Below are 19,396 nucleotides of genomic sequence, written 5' to 3' on the forward strand. Positions count from 1 at the left end.
TTGTCAGTGTTGAGCAATGTTTGTGTTTATTTCTTTATTTATGTAGACACAAATATGTTATTCTGTCCAAACAACCAAAAAGAGCATTTGCCATGGCCACAGGAGCCGTAATGCTGCAGTGACAAGTCCTAAAACAGATTGAAAATGAGATTATTCAAAATAAATTGAGATTATTCAAAATAAAAACTTCTTTGAGTTGCATATTTTCTAGTTATGATTGAGGACTCGTCGAACGAGTTGAACGGCTATGGTGGCGTCATGCATCGCCTACGACAAGTTACTGTTGGGCTTTGCATAACAACATATTTTTTTTCACTTTTAAACTAATCCATCGATAGTCTTTTCATCTGAGCACAAGCTTTATAAATTCTCCTGTAGTGAGGATTTTATGTGAGATTTGTTATTATTATTATATATATATTTTTTTGTCTGATTCCATGCTTTTTTGACCAAAGTTTGGACTGTAAATTGGAGCACGGCAGAGCTGGATTTGTAGTTTTGTTCACACTTCATATTCATCTTTTTTTCAGAAGGTGAGTTAACAAACAACGATGTCTTATTTAGCAAAATAGTTTAAGGCAATTTAAATTGCCAACATTTAAAACAGACAACATAAATATACATCATATAACACATAAATTTACAAAAAAATAAAATTATTTTAAATACTCAAAAAAAATAATATTCCATGATGCCAGTGGCTGGTGATTATCGGTCGTGTTGATCAGAACCACAGTGGGTAGTGAACCCTGCTGCAGTTTTAAGAAAGGTCCAGTAATGGTGATGACGTACACACATGTGGATTGTTTTCTAACAGATCTGAAGTAGATATTGTTCCAGGGACATTTCAAGAGGATGTGCATCAAGACGGATGCTTTTTTTTTTTTTTTTACCTTGCTTATGTGTTTACATTTAATTAACTTTAATTTATGGTTCACAAATTATATATTTGGTTGGGCAAAAAGTACTTATTAAGGTCAGTCATGTCACAGAAGGTTATATTAAAGATTGTTTTATAATTTTACATGATGTGTTCATAAATAACAAGAAAAATAAACATCAGCCACCAGACAAAATTTTAACATAAGTATCACCACAGCGGCAATATTATTGACAGTTCCACACCATGGTGAAATTGGCTTGAAGTCAAAAGCTGGATTATGTGAAAGCGCTCAAGGCTTCAATCTGTTACCTTAATTTTAAGACACCTCGCTTACCCTGCGAGTTAGGGACCGCCTGTAAATTCCTGCCCGACTGAATGATTATTCAGTCCTGCGGAGGGCACAACCTTTTCATTACATTTGAGACATTGGCAGGCATGGACATAAATGAGTCATAATGTCATAATAATTGTAATATTGTAATAATATTTTTTCATAATGTTGTCATCACTGTTCTATTTTTTTACATTTTTGAAAATAATTTCTACCTATTTGTGAGGGTTAAAACTTTATCCTTTTTCTTTTTAAATGAAGCCCGAGACAGTGAACCCAGCAAATATAATTAGTCTGTTCTCCCTCATTATAAACTATATTTTTATATTGTATATTGTATATCTCAAAAAATATAAAATAAAATGTGTATATTATAAAAAATAATAATACAGCAATAATATAGCAATAAATATAATAATGTACATGAGAGAGCAAACACTTAATTTTTACATGTATTCTTCACACACGTTTTTTTGGGAGACTTGTGAACCGCAGTGAAGTTAGTTTAATATTTCGACATTAGACAGACAATTGAAAGCGGTATTTTAGGAGCCATCAATAAACTTCTGTATGAACAAAGAGTGTTACCTGGCTACATGACTTAGTTATTCTAATTTATTCTTAGCATACTGCTTTTAATTATTTATTAATAATTGTTGAATTAATATATAATATTCCATGTGAATTAATATGCAATTTTTTTTTATTAATTCACAATTTCTTAATTAGCTTCTAGATCATGTGACTATGTGACCCCAAACTAGTAGAAAACAATCTCATTTGAAACCCCCACAAGGTACACGTCTATGTACTGTAGTTCAATATATGTCTTTGTTGATTTTTATATAAATTTTAATTTCATTACGTCAGTATTTCTTCAAAAGCTTCCAGGTCATGTGACCCTGTGACCCCAGACTACTGTAGTACTAAAATACTTTACTCTGAGACTTCCACAAGGTGCACCTCTTTGTAGTCCAATATATATCTTCATTAATTTTGTTTCAATTTAATTTTTCTATAATCACTGTTTTTTTTTCAATAGCTTCTAAGTCATGTGACCCTGTGACCACAAACTAGTACCCAAATAATCTACTTGTTCATCCCCACAAGAGGCACCTCTTGGGAACCCAAAATATATTTTCATTGATTTTTATTTATTTGTTTATTTCCTTTCACTGGTTTAATTAAACAAGTCAGTTTTTTTCTCAAGATTAAACAGTTCTGGCGTTATTAGCCAATAAGACACAAGCAGCATTTCCATATTTTCCTTCTGGCTTTTTAAAGCTGCAAAGTGTCCATTTTATACTACATATAATGTATATACTGAGAGAGAGAGAGAGAGAGAGAGAGAGAGAGACAGGCAAAAAATATAAACACTTTATCAAAAGAGAAATAGTATGATTATACAGTATTATATTCATACAATATTCATATTATCATATAAATCAATATATACTGTATAGCAGTATTTTTTTCATGTTTGTGATTTTTTTTTTTGCTGACTTTAGATCCAGGCTATGTTGTTTAAGCTGGGAATGGAAATGGGTGGAAACCGCTGCTGGTAGATTGATTGGCAGCTCATGCATAAGGCACACATGAAATAATCAATGACCTCATTAAATAACAAATGCGGCAACAATGAATATCACAGACGTGTTAAATGATGAATTGTAACATCTGTTGATGAAAGCTATACATAGACCTTAAAATAGAAAAGGTGATTTTGAATTTAATGTGCATAGGTTATAGGGTTGTCTTTACATTTAAAATTTAACTATTCGACCAATATGTTCATCATGTACTTAGTTTTTCATTAAATGGACTTTAATGTGATGTGTAATTGTTAACAGGTGTTTGGCTTTTTATTATGAGATATGGATATTTATTATTTGATTTTTAGACTTTGATTGTTTATTATTTGATGTTTGGACCCTAGTTATTTGGTATAATGATATAAGTATTTGACAATTTATGCAATGTGAATATTTAATATATTGTGATGTGCACATTCAATATGTGTTGCAGTAATTTGGTATTTGAAGTGTGTATGTTATATTTATTATTCATCAATTTAATCTGTCACAAAAGAACTTGCAAAAAATAAGTTAAAAGTAGTTATAATGAAAAATATAATAATAAAGTAGTAGAGTTATAATGAAAAATTAAATACATATTTGTGTATTTTTTATAGATGTACCAGAGTTTAAAATGAGAAATGTGGTGCTGCAGTGCAGTTATGAAAGCTCTGTTTTTCCTCACATTTCCTCTTCATTTTTCATCAGCAGGTGAGTTCTGTAATGTTTACTCTCTTATATTAATGTTTAATGCTCAGGCTGAAATAGCATAGTTACTAATGAATACATTTTAAAAATAAATATATTACTCTGTAAAGCATTAATCTGCACTATAATAATAATAATAATAATAATAATAATAATAATAATTATTATTATTATTATTATTATTATTATTATTATTATTATTATTATTATTATTATACGAGTTTCTAGCATAGTGTTAATGTGTGTTTTTACACTTTCAGTCACCCACTCTCTGCAGTACCTCTACACTGCAGTTACACCAGGAATAAATTTCCCAGAATTCATGGTTGTGGGTCTGATTGATGGACAGGAGTTTGAGTACTACGACAGTGACATCAGAGAATTGATCCCAAAGACAAAGTGGATGCTTAAGGTCATTGAGGATAATCCAGAGACCTGGAACAGTCACACTCAGTTTCAGTTTTGGCAGAAGAGCTTTAAAAATGGTCTAAATATGTTGCTGAATTTCTTTAATCACTCTACAGGTAAAATACACTTATAGATTGAATTAACACTCATGCAGTAGAGATAATAATTATTTGATTTACTAAAGAAGTTTGCCCACTAACAAAGAAATAAAGGGTCTATAATTTTTATCATAGGTAGAGACAGAATATCAACTATATATATATATATTAGGCTATAAATTGATTAGCATTTTAATGAAAAAAAATAATCTTGACAGGAGCCAAGCTACTTAAACCTTGGTTAATCCATAAATGGACAAATGGGCAGAGCTGTCATGATTATGGTGGGAATGAACGCAAACGCAGGGCTAGAAATAATGAGAATATTTATTAATACTTAAAGACCAAAAAAAACACAGAACATAACGAAACCAAAGATAACAAAACTGAATGGGGACGAGCTTCCCCAGGCCGGGTCTGCAGGCGGGAAATAATGAAGAGTACTTAGGTCACACCAAACGACTGGATTTACAGCCTTGCGAGGAACTCAGCGCTGCCTCAGGGTCAGCCTTGAACTTGAACTTTTCCGTGAGCGAAACAAAAAGGTCTTCCGCCTGCAGACTCCCTCAGTCCTGGGTTAACACAAAAACACACAATGGTCAGACACATGGGGGAACACAAAGCATGATGAAAACAGTGAACAGACGAGGGGCTACGGGTTCGGCTGGAATAAATAGGGACACACACGGGGTAGACACAGGTGCAGGTAATCTAAGAATTAGGGAGGACATGTTACACACGCAGACACACTAGGGGGAGACAAAGCGACGGCTCAGTAGACGGGTGAGCCAGATCTTACTCCCCAGGACTGAGGTGGCTCAGATGTGACATTACCCCCCCTCCCAGGACCGGCTGCCCGGGAGAGGTGCGGGCGCGCTCTCTGCGTGACCGGAGGGAGTCGGGACCCACCGACCCGCGGGATTTGCCGGCGGGGGGGTCGGCCCGGAGGTCGGGGTGCTGGGCGACCCGGCCGTGTCAAGTGGAATTCTGTAATGAGCTCTCTGCTTAGCACATCACGGGCCGGGACCCAGCTGCGCTCCTCCGGTCCGTACCCCTCCCAATCTACCAAGTATTGCAGAACACCTCCTCTCCTCCGGGAGTCTAGAAGTTTTTTGACTCTAAACGCAGGGGCGCCCGCTATTTCCACAGCCCCGGGGAGCGAAGGCTCTGCGACGCCTCCGTCCAAGGGCCCTCGTACTACTGGCCTGAGAAGGGACACATGAAAGACAGGGTTAATACGCATATGTGCAGGTAGCTGTAACTTAAAGGAGACGGGGTTAATGCATGTGACAATGGGAAAGGGGCTGATGTATTTAGGGGAGAGTTTGCGGCATGGGAGGTTAAGGGAAAGGTCCTTTGTCGAGAGCCACACTCGATCTCCTACCTGAAGCGGAGGACTTTCCCTTCTCCGTCTATCGGCGAATTTTTTAAAACGGCGAACTGCTTGGGAGATCTTTGTGTGCGCATCCTCCCATACTTTTTCCGCTTTCTTGAACCACTGATCCACCACGGGGATATCGGTGGGAGTGGCATCCCATGGACAAAGCGGTGGTTGGTGCCCCAGTACACATTGAAACGGCGTTAAGCCGGTCGAGGAGTGTTTCAGTGAGTTTTGTGCATATTCCGCCCAGAATAAGCAGTCTGCCCACTCATGTTGTCGACTACTACAATATGCCCGGAGGTACCTCCCGAGATCCTTGACAGTCCACTCTGCCTGCCCATTAGATTCGGGGTGATAACCCGACGTTAGGCTAACTGTGGTCCCCAACTTCTGGAAGAAAGCTTTCCAGACCCTCGCGATGAATTGGGGACCACGATCTGAAACAATGTCCTCCGGAATACCGTAGTAGCGAAACACCGAATCGAATAGGGTTTCTGCCACCTGGAGGGCGGTTGGAAGCGAGCCAAATGGGAGAAATCTGCATCCCTTAGAGAAGCGATCTACCACGACTAATATTGTAGTGTACCCTTTTGACACCGGCAGATCCGTTACAAAATCCACGGCTACGTGGGACCATGGTCTGTTCGGTGTGGGCAGGGGCATTAATTTTCCAACTGGCAAGCATCGAGGGGTTTTGGTTGTTGCGCAAACTGCACAAGACGAAACTACTGTTTTCACGGTTTCCCGCATGTTTGGCCACCAGAACTTTGGTTCCAGGAGATGGTAGGTTCTCAAAACGCCGGGGTGTCCTGAAGAAAAGTTGGAGTGTGCCTCTATCGTCACTCGTTCCCGAAGTGATTCCGGGACGTAGGTTCGGCCCGGTGGACACCCCGGCGGCACGGGTTGGGACCGCGTCGCCTGGGTGATCTCCGAGTCGATATCCCACAGTACCGGAGCCACGACAAGTGACGGAGGCAGTATGGTTTCAGGATCCGAATTCGGATCCGGCGCCGGAAAACAGCGGGATAGCGCATCCGCCTTTATATTCTTTGAACCGGGACGGTACGTGATGGTAAAATGGAAGCGCGTGAAAAACAGCGCCCATCGGGCTTGACGAGAGTTAAGTCTCTTTGCTTGTTGGAGGTACTCTAGATTCCTGTGATCTGTTAGTACCACAAATGGATATTTGGCCCCCTCCAACCAATGCCTCCACTCCTCTAACGCCGCTTTGACTGCTAGCAGTTCGCGATTCCCGATATCATAGTTGCGCTCGGCAGGTGTCAATTTCCGTGAAAAAAAAGCACAGGGGTAGAGCTTTTCTGGGTGGCCGTGGCGCTGTGACAGCACTGCTCCCACCCCCACCTCCGACGCATCGACCTCGACTAAAAAGGGCTTTTCTGGGTTAGGCAGTTTTAGAATAGGCGCAGAGGTGAAAGCGTGTTTTAGGCGCTGGAAAGCCGTACGTGCTTCCAGCGAAAACGCGCGTAGCCGTTGTGGTTTCCCTTTTAACAAACCGGTGAGCGGTGCTGCCATTGTGCTGAAGCCCCTAATGAAGCGCCTATAGAAATTAGCAAACCCAAGAAAGCTCTGTAGCGCCTTTACTGTCTTGGGTTCCGGCCATTGTTGCACCGCCGTTACCTTGGTCGCATCCATTTCGACCCCCTGTGGTCCTATGTGATAGCCGAGGAATGCGATCTCACTCTTGTGGAATTCACATTTTTCTGCCTTCACATAGAGCCCATGTTCCCTTAGTAGATGAAGGACGGCGGTTACATGACGGACGTGTTCGACATATGACCGCGAGTATATTAGGATATCATCTAAATATACTATGACAAAACGGTTCAACATATGTCGAAACACGTCATTCATGAACCCCTGAAACACCGCAGGTGCATTTACCAGTCCATAAGCCATCACGTTATATTGGTAATGACCTGATGTCGTGCTAAATGCAGTCTTCCATTCATCTCCCTTGCGAACACGAACGAGGTTATAGGCGCTGCGGAGGTCGAGTTTGGAAAATATGGACGCGCCGCGGAGCTGGTCGATAGCGGCCGGTACCAAGGGCAGAGGGTGCTTATATTTCACTGTAATTGCATTGAGCCCTCGATAATCAATACATGGACGAAGACCCCCGCCTTTTTTTTCAATAAAAAAGAAACGTGGACCTGCTGATAAGCCCCTGACTGAGAGCCTCAGTCACGTATTCCTCCATGGCCCGCGTTTCCGCCACGGACAATGGATAAATGCGTGAGCAAGGCGGTGTTTTCCCCGGCAAGAGATCAATCGCGCAGTCCCACGGGCGGTGAGGGGGAAGTCGTGCGGCTGCCCTAACACTAAATACCTCTTTAAACGAAGTGTACTCAGATGGCACTGTGGTAGATACCTGGGCGGTCGGACTTTCAATAGTGGTGGTTTGGACCGTTAACGTGGACGGTGTACAGAATTTAGCGCATCTTGGGGACCAGGAAATGATGCGTGAGCCTGCCCAATCGATATTGGGATTGTGAGAACTGAGCCATGGTAAACCCAGTACGACGGCTTGGTCTAGCTGAGGAATCACAAAGAATTTTAATTCATCTGCATGACCGGGAAATTTTAACCGGAGGGGCACGGAAAGATGTTCAACAGGTGAATATCCTAAGGTTTTGCCATCTAGAGCTTTAATTGTGATCGGGTGCGGAAGCTTCGACACTGGAGCTTGCAGCGAGGAAAGGACTGCAGATGAGACGAAGTTTCCAGCCGAACCAGAATCTATTAGGGGAAACACAGAAATAGAATGGTTATTAAATGATAAAGTGGCTTGTACACAAAAACTGTGGTGTGTGCGGTTACTTTGCGTAACGGACAATTGCGAAGCTGATGTGTACCCCCCCCACAGTAAAAACATAGCCCCAACGACAGCCTTCGGTGTCTCTCCTGGGCCGACAGACGGGATGTGCCCACGTCCATTGGCTCCGGCGGGCTCGGTTCGCGTGGTTCGACGGGGGTTTTGCTGAGGCTGAGCTGTCGACGCGGTTCGGACCCTCCGCTGGCTCCTTTCGCTGGATACGATCTGCGATGGCCACGGAGGTGCTGGTCCAGCTTAATCGCTAGTTGAATACTGTCATCTAGTGACAAGCCCGCGTCCCTGCATGCCAGCTCCAGTTGCAGGTCGGGGTGCAGTCCATCTCGGAACCTGGCGAGCAAACTTTTGTCGCACCAGCCACTCTCCGCGGCGAGGATCCGAAATTTCACGGCGTAGTCCGCGACTATAGATGGTCCCTGTTTCAGCCTCAGCAGTTGTTGTTCCCCCGTCCTTCCGTGGTCAGGATGGTCGAAAACCGCGCGAAATTCCTGGAGAAACTGTGGGTAACTGGACGTGGTGCTCCCGCCGGCGTTCCATACCGCTGCGGCCCAGTCCATCGCCGGCCCCGTTAGCTGCTGAATGACGAAACTGACCTTCTTCCCCTCTGAAAGGTCAGGGAAGTCGGCCAGATAGAGTTCACAGGCTAGAAGAAATTTCTTGCACCCCTCGGGGTCTCCGGCGTATCTCTCCGGTGGGGCTGCGCGTGGTGGAGAGCGTGCGGACCGGCGTCGGGGTGAGGACGGGCCAGTGGCGAGGCTCTGGACGCCGCGCGCCAGATCGAGAACTGACCTCGCCAGCGCGTCAATCTGTCCTTGCTGTCGTCGGACGTAATCAAGGTAGGGGGGTTCATCTTCAGGGAGGGGTGTCCCTGCTGCGTTCAAAAAGGTCTGTTCATCTGTCATGATTATGGTGGGAATGAACGCAAACGCAGGGCTAGAAATAATGAGAATATTTATTAATACTTAAAGACCAAAAAAAACACAGAACATAACGAAACCAAAGATAACAAAACTGAATGGGGACGAGCTTCCCCAGGCCGGGTCTGCAGGCGGGAAATAATGAAGAGTACTTAGGTCACACCAAACGACTGGATTTACAGCCTTGCGAGGAACTCAGCGCTGCCTCAGGGTCAGCCTTGAACTTGAACTTTTCCGTGAGCGAAACAAAAAGGTCTTCCGCCTGCAGACTCCCTCAGTCCTGGGTTAACACAAAAACACACAATGGTCAGACACATGGGGGAACACAAAGCATGATGAAAACAGTGAACAGACGAGGGGCTACGGGTTCGGCTGGAATAAATAGGGACACACATGGAGTAGACACAGGTGCAGGTAATCTAAGAATTAGGGAGGACATGTTACACACGCAGACACACTAGGGGGAGACAAAGCGACGGCTCAGTAGACGGGTGAGCCAGATCTTACTCCCCAGGACTGAGGTGGCTCAGATGTGACAAGAGCGAACAGAGCCTGGAACATGCCTTCTTACCTCAGTCACCGCAAATTAGTTATCTTATCTTTAACTTAATTAAAATGTTTCGGTGGCTATTGTTGATTTATATGCTAAAGGTAATTTGCCTTTAGTTTTACTCTGTCATCCATACCCTACACATCACCCAATGTCAATTCTTACATTTCTTGTGGTAAGTTAAACTACAATGATTACAATTAGCTGGTTAGCTAAAGTGATGCATAGCAGACAGTTAGCAGTCCGACACCCTTAATGCAGCTGTCACTTAAGTTGGCCACACCCCTAATTATGCATACATTCATGGCTTAAAATAATTTAAAGTGATGACTTACATAAAATTCCCCTCATACAGGTGTAATAAATGGAAAATCTTACTATGGATACCCTTGTGTATCCTGTCTTTTAAAGAAGCTAATAGACTTTAAGTTAAACTTAATATAAGTCAAACAATTACACCAAGCAGGTGCTTGATGATCATCAAGTTCATATGTAGATTGAAACACATTAACTGAAACAAAGACAGGAATAGGCTTAAAACTGGATAAGAAACAGCCAATTTCTGCTACTAATGTTGTGAAAGACAGTATCATGTCACAGGTTATACACCATGGCAAGACTGAACACAAAAAACAATATACAAGATAGTTATGCTGCATCAGCAAGGACTCTCCCAGGCAATGATTTCAAAGCAGACTGGGGTTTCAGGGTGAGGTCTTCAAGCTGTTTTAAAGAAGTGCAAACAAACGGGCATTGTAGAAAACTGTAGACACAGTGGTTGTCCAACGAAACCTATTGCAGCAGATGAAAAACACATCATGCTTACTTGGCTTACTTACTGACAAAGAAGGTTTTTATTAGATGTCACTTTTTTTAGACTGCATAGTTAATGGATGCATTCTTCTTATCCTACTTATTATTATTATTATTATTATTATTATTATTATTATTATTATCATCATTAGTAGTAGTAGTAGTATTAGTATATGGACATGTGACCTTACAAATCTGTTCTATTTCTTGCCTATATAATCATTTTAAATATTTTTGTTTAGACATGTGTGTATAGTTAGTTAAAATGAAATTAAATTGAGTTAATTATATTGCCTAGGTTGTGCTGGAAAAATCTTTACTCCATGTTACACAATTGTGACTCATATATATTTATTTAAACATAATAATGCAAAGGAATGGTTAACAATGCTTTGGGGTTTAAGGGCTAGGGTTCTCTGACAAACAGTGCTACATTAAAGTGTGTTTAGTGTTTTTTATATATTTTATCTTATTCTTCACATACAGGTGGATGGAGGGGAGGGTTAGTAGGTTGGATCTCTAAAATGTGAAATTAATTCAAAAAAATAAATAAATCTAAATTCAGTGGAACTTAGGCTTATGAGCATTATTCGTTCCGGAAGCGGGCTCGTATTCCAAAACAATTGTAATCCAAATTTAATTTTCCCATTAGAAATAATGGAAACTCAAATTATTCGTTTTACAGTCCCAAAAATAATCAATAAAAATATAAAGTAAAAATAAAACAAATTAACGTGCACTTTACCTTTAAAAAAAGTAAAAATAAATCCAGACGGATAAGTGTTTCTTTTTTTTTCGCGCACGTGCTGTATGTGTGTGTGTGTGTGTGTGTGTGTGTGTGTGTGCGCACACACACATTAATGGAGAGACTGTTTTATCAGAAAAATTACCAAGGAACATTGCTAGTCACACTCACGTGAGCCATACTAACAGAATCACTGGTGTAAAGTAGAAAAACAAACAAAAAAAAAACACAAATGAACTTGCACTTTATCTTTGAAAAGAATCGTGACAGAATGGAGTTTCTGTGTAAGGCAGAGGGTGTGTGTCTGTATGTGTGGGAAGTGGAGGGGGGGTTTACGGGGGCTGTAAAGGCGAGAGTGTGTCTGTGTATGTATTGGTGTGAGTGAAGGAGCACGATGTCAAATTACGCGCGCACACACACACACACACACACACACACACACACACCTACACACACACTCTGCCTTACACAGAAACTCCATTCTGTCGCGATTCTTTTCAAAGGTAAAGTGAAACATGACAGGCTGATACAGAGAGAAAAAGAAAAAAATGGATCTTTATTCTCTTATGAGACTTGCTTTTGCTTTATATGCCGCTGCACAAACACGCTTACAAACACAAAATTTAATATGTTTTACACATGAGGCGCTGAGCGAGGCCATATTACGGCAAAAGAGCCGAGCGACCTCCCGCAGCTCGGGGCCGCTCATTAGGTGAACCTAGCCAGGGACAGGGCTACTTGTCGCGGCTAGACAACGAACAGGGCTCCAGGGTTTCGCGCGATGCCGAGGCACGGGACCTCGAGACTACCGTTGCAACGTTCTCAGGCCTGAGAGACAGCGTACTCCATCAGCCAGTAAACTAGCTCCGGGGGGGCGCTAAGAGGAAGCCGGCTCCCACAACCGTTCTTGTTCCCCCAACTAGTGGATTCAACTTCCGGTCGGGATGTTTGGGAAGCCGCACTGGGATTTATGTCAACTGTGTTCTGGACGGTGTCTTACTACGGGCGCTCGTGGACACCGGCTCCACTGTTTCGCTGCAGCACTGTCGATGCCTGGGGCAAAGCGAGCGCAGTTGCAGACTGCCTGACCCGCCCTTCAACATTCGCACCGTGTCTGGGAGCTTCATAAAGATACGGGCTTGCCGCACAGTGCGAGTCCAAATAGGTGAGCAAACTCATTCACATAAATTCTTTGTGGTGAATATCGAGGAGGACTGCATTTTGGGGTTAGACATTTTGGAGAAATCGGGTGCGGTGCTGAATTTAACTGACAGGACTCTTTGTGGTAACTTCGGGGTAGCTAGGTTGCTAATACCCTAACCGCAGCCGCACGTGTTAGTAGCACACACCCGGGGTGGGGTTGGGGGCGGAACTTCCGGGAGTCACGCTAGGTAAACATCCGGTAGCAGACCGAGTGGGAAACCTACACCGAGCGGGTGCCACCGCTGCAGGACTTTCACAGCCGGGGGCGAGATTTTGCAACTGGAGAGCAGGTATGGGTGTATTCCTCTGGAAGGAAGAGGGGGCTCTCAGCTAAGCTTATCTCCCACTGGGTGGGCTCCTGTACGGTAATTGCTCAGCTCTCCGATGTCATCTACCGGGTGCGGTTGGTGAGAAGGGTTGCTCCACCGGGACCGTCTTGCGCCTTACCAGCCACATGCCAGCGAAACATTGAACTCTGTGGTGGGCGGACCGCCTCAGGACAATGTTGCTCTCATCCCTCCCCCGCAAAAGGACTCCCACGTTCCCAACGCCAGTGCCGACCTCCTTCACGCCTCAGAGACTGTGTTTGTCATGGTGCCCGGGGACGGTCACAGCTCGGGTGGCGGCAGTGTGGCGTAGGCGGGGCGGCAGCTGACGAACATCATGTTTGGCTTAGTGGCTTCGGCCATGTTTGTTAGTTGAGTGTTTGACCTGTTGAATGTGCGCCGGTTCATGCTAAGGCTGAATTGGATGTGGTTCTCGTGTGAATGTGTTGCGCATGCTATACAGTGCTGTGTTAAATAAAGTACTCCCAGCCATTGCATTGGCCAGCAATTAAGCTCACTCGTCTCTCCAACATCCTTCTCGGCGGTAAAACGCTACAATATCTTTGTCAGGTTGGGTGACATTTTGTATCATTTAGTGTCTTGATTTGACAGATTTTGCTGTTGCCTATTATATTGTGCAAATTGTTAATTTATTATACAATAAAAACTGTATGTTGCATTTTGCACATTTTAGTTTATTTCATTTATGTATTTATTTTTATGCATGGGCTTGATTTACAAATTAGTGATTATAGTAAACTGTAATATTTTTAACATTGTTAATCTGCTGGTTTTAATGTTGTGGTGGACAGTATGGACACTGACTGGTCCCAGGTGGTGTTTTTTTTTTTTTTTTGTGGCTCCTCACTGTCTGCTGTCAATTGAGGATTTTTAAAATGTTTAATAAAACTATAATGTTTTTCATTTATGTTTTATGCATCTCATTTATATCTGGCTTTGATTTCACTCCAGGGAACACTTCCCTCCGAGAGGCTAGATTGTATGAACAGGCCTTTGGGAAACTTCTCCCACGCCGTGTTCAGGAGTCAAGGCGGTCGGCCACCCAGCCTCAACCAGATCTGATTCTCGCCAGGCAAGAGGCGCAGAAGGAGAGCGGCAGCACCCGGGCACCACAACCCCCCCCCCCCCCCCCCCGTAACGACTGGGGTATGGCTCTTCGCCCCTCACAGACAGCCTACGAAAAATCAGATCGCCCCAATGTCTTCTTCGCTAAAAATAAGTCCTGATAGCCCACGCGCTCAGGACCCGGAAAGCGGCACTCAGCGCTCTTTTTCTTAAGAGCATGCCCTCCCCAGGCACCCCCAGGGGGTCGGTGTTCAGTTTCCGCCGCCTCTGGTGTTTCAGATGACACCGATGTCCAAAGATATGTTAGTGCCTCGGTTTTATCCTGCTACATCCTAGGATGCCGAACCACTAACTAAAGCAAAGCTTACCAGTATCGGGTCCTTCCATTTGGTCTAGCTCTCACCCGCACATATACAAAATGCATGGATGTAGTTCTGGCTCTTGTGACTCCAGGGCATCCATATTGAATTACATATACGACTGGCTGGCCCAGTCTCAGTAGTTAGCGCTTCAACATCAGCATGTCGTCCTAGCTCACCTTTGTTTCTTAGGATTGAGACCCAACGCCACGAAAAGTGTGCTCTTTTCTGTTCAAAGGACAACATATTGGGTGCCACATGGGATTCGATTGTAAGCGGGCACAGCTGTCTCCCGCTCGTGTCGAATTAATTTCCAGCACCCTTAAGGAATTCAAGCTAGACTAGAAAGTGACCGTCACTTTTAGAGATCTTAGCTCTCATGGCAGCTGTATCCACGGTGATGCCTTTGGGCCTTCTGCACATGAGAGCATCTCAGTTGTGGCTAAGAATGAGGGGATTTTACTCTAGGGCTCTGAGCATGAGCAGCATGGTGAATCAAGAAGCATTCACTGGAGTCTTGGCAAGGGTCACTTAACAGCGTTTGCACCTCTTATCTGATAGCACCCTGTTGGCCGACCAGAGTGTGGTTCTTGGATCTAGTATCCCGCTTCAACGGCTCACCATGGGTGATTCCAATGAGGTGGGATCTTCTGTCTCAGGCGCAGGGGACGATATTTCACCCCCGGCCTTGAAACCTTCACGTTCAGTCTCTGAACGGGACCAACTAAGTCAAGCTGGTCTCCTAGCCAGCGTAATTAAGACTATTTTAAGTGCATCCACTTTGCATCCTCACTGAACTATCTTCCGAAAGTTCTATTAACAGCATGCACCCTATTATTTTTTTTGAAGCCTTCTGTCCTCCGCCTTTACAGCTTCGGAGCAGGAGAGACTTTCCTTACTGTCCAATACGTGCTCTTCAGATTTACATCCACCGCATCAGCCAGTGGCGTAAGTCAGAGCAGCTTTTACATGTTTTGGGGCCGCAACCGGGGGGCGGCCGCCACTACACTGGGTCAGAGATGCTATTCCCCTCTTCTATGAGGCGCGTGGGCTCACTTCACCTCTAGGAATCAGGGCTCATTCAACCAAGGGGATCAACTCATCTATTGCACTAGCAAGGGTTTCCTCTCCGCACACATTTGTTAGATTTTATAGTCTGGATGTTCATGCCACTCCGGGCTCACGAGTCCTCGAGTTAGCTTTCCAGATGTAGTTCTGAGACCTCTTGGCCTTGTGTGCACACGCTACACAACTCAGGGGTCCAGACACTTGCAGTGCAGCGACGTTGGTACTCTCGTTCCCATAACGTTTTCACGCAGCATCGAGTGTAGCCTTTGAAAGGGAACGTCTCGGGTTACTTTGCTGTAACCCTGTTCCCTGAAAAGGCGGAAACGAGATCCTGCATCCCAATGCTGCACTGCCTCGTGACCGGACGTCCGTTCAGATAAATCAATCTGAGGCATGTTTCCGGTTCACATGCATTTATAACCTGCAGTTGCGTCTAATCAGATGACATCACCCTACCGAGGTTATATAGGCCAAAATTTGGCGTGTTGGATACACACATGCTTCACAACCGGCAACATGAAAAGATGCTCCCATATCGTTTTCACGCAGCATCTCATTCCCGCCTTTTCAGGGAACAGGGTTACAGCAAAGTAACCCGAGACGTTTCTCCTGATCATCCTTAAGATGTTTATGCAGCTTAATTGGAGTCCACCTGTGGCAACTTAAGTTGATTAGACATGATTTGAAAAGGCATGATTTTGGAAAGTCTGTATAAGGTTCCACACTTGACAGTTCATCTCAGAGCACAAACCAAGCATGAAGTCAAAGGAATTGTCTGTAGACCTCCGAGACAGGATTATCTCAAGGCACAAATCTGGAGAAGGTTACAGAAAAATTTCTGCTGCTTTGAAGGTCCCAATGAGCACAGTGGCCTTCATCATCCATAAGTGGAAGAAGTTCAAAACCACCAGGACTCCTAGAGCTATCCGGCCATCTAAACTGAGCAATCAGGGGAGAAGGGCCTTAGTCAGAGAGGTGACCAAGAACCCGATGCTCACTCTGTCAGAGCTCCAGAGGTCCTCTGTGGTGATTAAACATCTCTGGAGAGACCTTAAAATAGCTGTCACCGACGCTTCCCATCAAACCTGATGGAGCTTGAGAGGTGCTGCAAAGAGGAATGGGTGAAACTGGCCAAGGATAGGTGTGCGAAGCTTGTGGCATCATATTCAAAAAGACTTGAGACTAACATAACAAAATGTGGAAAAGGTGATGCCCTGTGAATAATTTTCGGATGCACCGTAAATGTAAATGTAAATGAAGTGGATGATTGGCTGTTTGCTGAAACTCACCTTAACCTCACCAGACTTACCTGTGCATTTTGGTGTATGTTTGCAGGAGTTCACACACTACAGTGGATTTTTGGCTGTGAGCTTGATGATGATGGCACCAATAGAGGACACGCACAGTTAGGATTTGATGGAGAGAATTTCCTCAATTTTGATTTGAAAAATACAACCTGGATTCCAGATAAACTTGGAGCTGAGATCAGCCAGCAAATATGGGATTATATAGATAGTTTCGCTACTGAGGGCCGGAAGATCTATCTGAGCACCATTTGTATTAAAAGAATGAAGTTATATGTGTCTTATGGCAGAGAGACTCTGGAGAAAAAAGGTAAAGTATGTGAAATGGTACTATAACATTCTATAAATATATTTTTCTGCATGAAACTTAATAGTAATTTATTTAATTGTATACATAAAATATTGACCATTTATTTTATATTAAAATCATCTTACACTTCTGTGTAAATTAATTTGCATGTTAAATAATATTTATTCTTTTAATATTAGTGTACCTGCATGTCTCTGCAGTTTGTCCTGAAGTGTCAGTGTTCCAGAAGCACTCATCTTCTCCAGAGGTGGTGTGTCACGTTACAGGTTTCTTCCCCAAAGCAGTGATGATCACCTGGCAGAAGGACGGAGAGGACGTGCATGAGGATGTGGAGCTCAGAGAGACGTTACCCAACCAGGATGGAAGCTTCCAGAAGAGAAGCATTCTGAAAGTCCCAGCTGAGGAGCTGCAGAAACACAACTACACCTGCATGGTTCAGCACAGCAGCTTGGAGAAGGAGTTAGTGCTGCATGTGAGCCGAATCATGAGAGGTCAGATAAACACTTTCCTATACAACTAGAGACATATACAGTAGAGCGTATATATAGAGATATTTATACATCAATAAATAATTTATCTGACAAATAATAAAGACTGTTTTGCTAAAAATGTAGTGTGTTGTGTTTTAATAGATGGAGGATCAGGTGGAGCACCAATTGCTATCATCACTGCTGTAGTCGCGGCTCTCATTGCTCTTGTTGCCGTTGTTGCTGGAATTGTGGTCTGGAAGAGGAAGAACTCTGGTGAGAGGATGGAAGGAGGCAGATGTGAAGTTTATTAATATAATTTATTAATATTTAATACTAACTGTCTGTCCATCATCTGTTTCAGGCTTCAGATCTGTTCCACCCAAATCCTGTAAGTGAACCTTTATGATCCATAAATGATGTTTAAAACCACTACATTATTTATACACAGTGTTTAGTCACTTTGTGATAGATGTGAATGTCTTACAGCCTCTGAAGGGGATTCTTCAACCAACAACTCTTAAAGCATAACCCTGTCACCGATTCACCCTATTGCCCTTCCTTGGACCACTTTTGGTGGGTACTACCCACTGCAGACTGAAAAGACCCCACAAGACCTGCTCTTTCGGAGATGCTCTGACTCAGTCATCTAGCCATCAAAGTCTGGTACTTGTTAAAGTTGCTCAAATCCTTACACATGCCCATGTTTCCGGCTTCTAACACATGATGATACTGTACATAATCTTCCCCCCTCAGAACTGTGATTGTAATGAGATAATCAGTGCTAGGCGTTTTGTTGAACTGCAAATGTAAGACATGATTTTTGCACACAGCCTCTGCCCACCATTACACTGAAGCAAACATCATCAATATGCTCATCAGTATTTGGTGTCTGTATATAGTTTATACATACTGTAGGTGTCTTTATATTGTGGCGTGGGCGGGGGGGCAGCTGACGAGCGCATGCCTTGCGGGGGTTTCTATGTGTTCACCATGTTGGGGAAGGGTGTTTGGGTTAGTGACTTCGGCCATGTTTGTGTGTGGAGTGTGTGACCTGTTAAATGTGCGGTGGGTCATGCTTAGGCTGAATTGGTTGTACGTTCTTGTGTGAATGTGCTGCTCATGCTATACATGCTGTGTACAAAATAAAGTACTCCCAGCCATTGCATTGGGCAGCAATTAAGCTCACTCGTCTCTCCAACATCGTTTCTGGTGGTAAAACGCTACATGGTGTCAGAAGTGGAATGGAGAGTAATGCGTTGGAGCGCACGACGGAGGACCTACAAAAAATCCAAGCAGGTCACCGAGTAGCAGAACGGCTACTGGATATAAAAAAGCTCTTACCTGACGGAGCTACCGCGTGCACAGCACGGCGACCAAAGTGGAGCGGCGAGATGCCCCACGCATTCCTCACCCAAGTAGAGCTAGCCGCCGACTTTGCTGACTGGTCCCTGGTGGAAACACCCGTTCGGGTAACTCTCTCGCTGGAGGGTGATGCGCCCCGGGCTCTGGAAGACCTCTGGACCGATGAGCGAAAGGGCTGGGCAAAGCTACGGGAGTTGCTCCACTTCCGGTTCGGCGCGGGTGATCGTAAGGAGGCAGCGTGCGAGGAGCTGGCGGTCCACGAGCGGTCCACGATAGCGAGGGCTATCCGGAATTCGAGCACGACAAGCGGGAAAAGCTAGCCGCGGCTCTGTGAGCACATCAGGTTAGCGGCACCAGCTTCCCTTTCCGAGGCGCTGTGCGAGGCTGAGCGCGCTGAGCCCATAATGGCGGAACATCACGGTGAAATAGCCGAGCGGCAGCCCGCAGCTCAGTGGCGCTCGGTAGGTGAACCTAGCCGGGGACAGGGCTACCCATCGCGGCTAGGCAACGAGCAAGTCTCAGAGGTTTCGATGCCGAGGCACGGGACCTCGAGACTACCGTTGCAACGTCCTAAGGCCTGAGGGACAGCGTACTCCAGGAGCCCCTAACTAGCGCCAGGGGGCGCTAAGGGGAAGCCGCCTCCCACAAC

At 44.2% G+C, this 19,396-nt stretch overlaps 1 protein-coding gene across 2 annotated transcripts; it reads left to right on the forward strand.

Annotated features, from left to right (window-relative positions):
• The first annotated feature begins 347 nt into the window (after nt 1-347).
• LOC128509174 (class I histocompatibility antigen, Gogo-B*0201 alpha chain-like) lies at nt 348-18,642 on the forward strand. Of its 2 annotated transcripts, none has more exons than XM_053480792.1 (8): nt 348-533; nt 3,406-3,499; nt 3,757-4,020; nt 16,637-16,915; nt 17,116-17,406; nt 17,530-17,658; nt 17,747-17,773; nt 17,872-18,642. In XM_053480792.1, exons 2-8 carry the CDS (start codon nt 3,430-3,432, stop codon nt 17,904-17,906), a joined length of 1,095 nt encoding a protein of 364 aa, XP_053336767.1. In that variant the 5' UTR covers nt 348-533; nt 3,406-3,429; the 3' UTR covers nt 17,907-18,642. The 2 variants fall into 2 exon arrangements, with proteins under 2 accessions (XP_053336767.1, XP_053336768.1); XM_053480793.1 differs by having other exon boundaries at nt 17,548-17,658; nt 17,872-18,639.
• Nucleotides 18,643-19,396: the final 754 nt, after the last annotated feature.

The sequence above is a fragment of the Clarias gariepinus genome, chromosome 21, assembly GCF_024256425.1.
Source record: "Clarias gariepinus isolate MV-2021 ecotype Netherlands chromosome 21, CGAR_prim_01v2, whole genome shotgun sequence".
Taxonomy (NCBI): Eukaryota; Metazoa; Chordata; class Actinopteri; order Siluriformes; family Clariidae; genus Clarias; species Clarias gariepinus.

Excerpts from the sequence above, each read along its gene's own strand:
- LOC128509174 (XM_053480792.1), top strand. The coding sequence starts at position 3,430 with ATGTGGTGCTGCAGTGCAGTTATGAAAGCTCTGTTTTTCCTCACATTT. Across the intron at positions 16,916-17,115 it reads AGAGACTCTGGAGAAAAAAG|TTTGTCCTGAAGTGTCAGTG; the intron begins GTAAAGTATGTG and ends ATGTCTCTGCAG. Across the intron at positions 17,659-17,746 it reads CTGGAAGAGGAAGAACTCTG|GCTTCAGATCTGTTCCACCC; the intron begins GTGAGAGGATGG and ends CATCTGTTTCAG.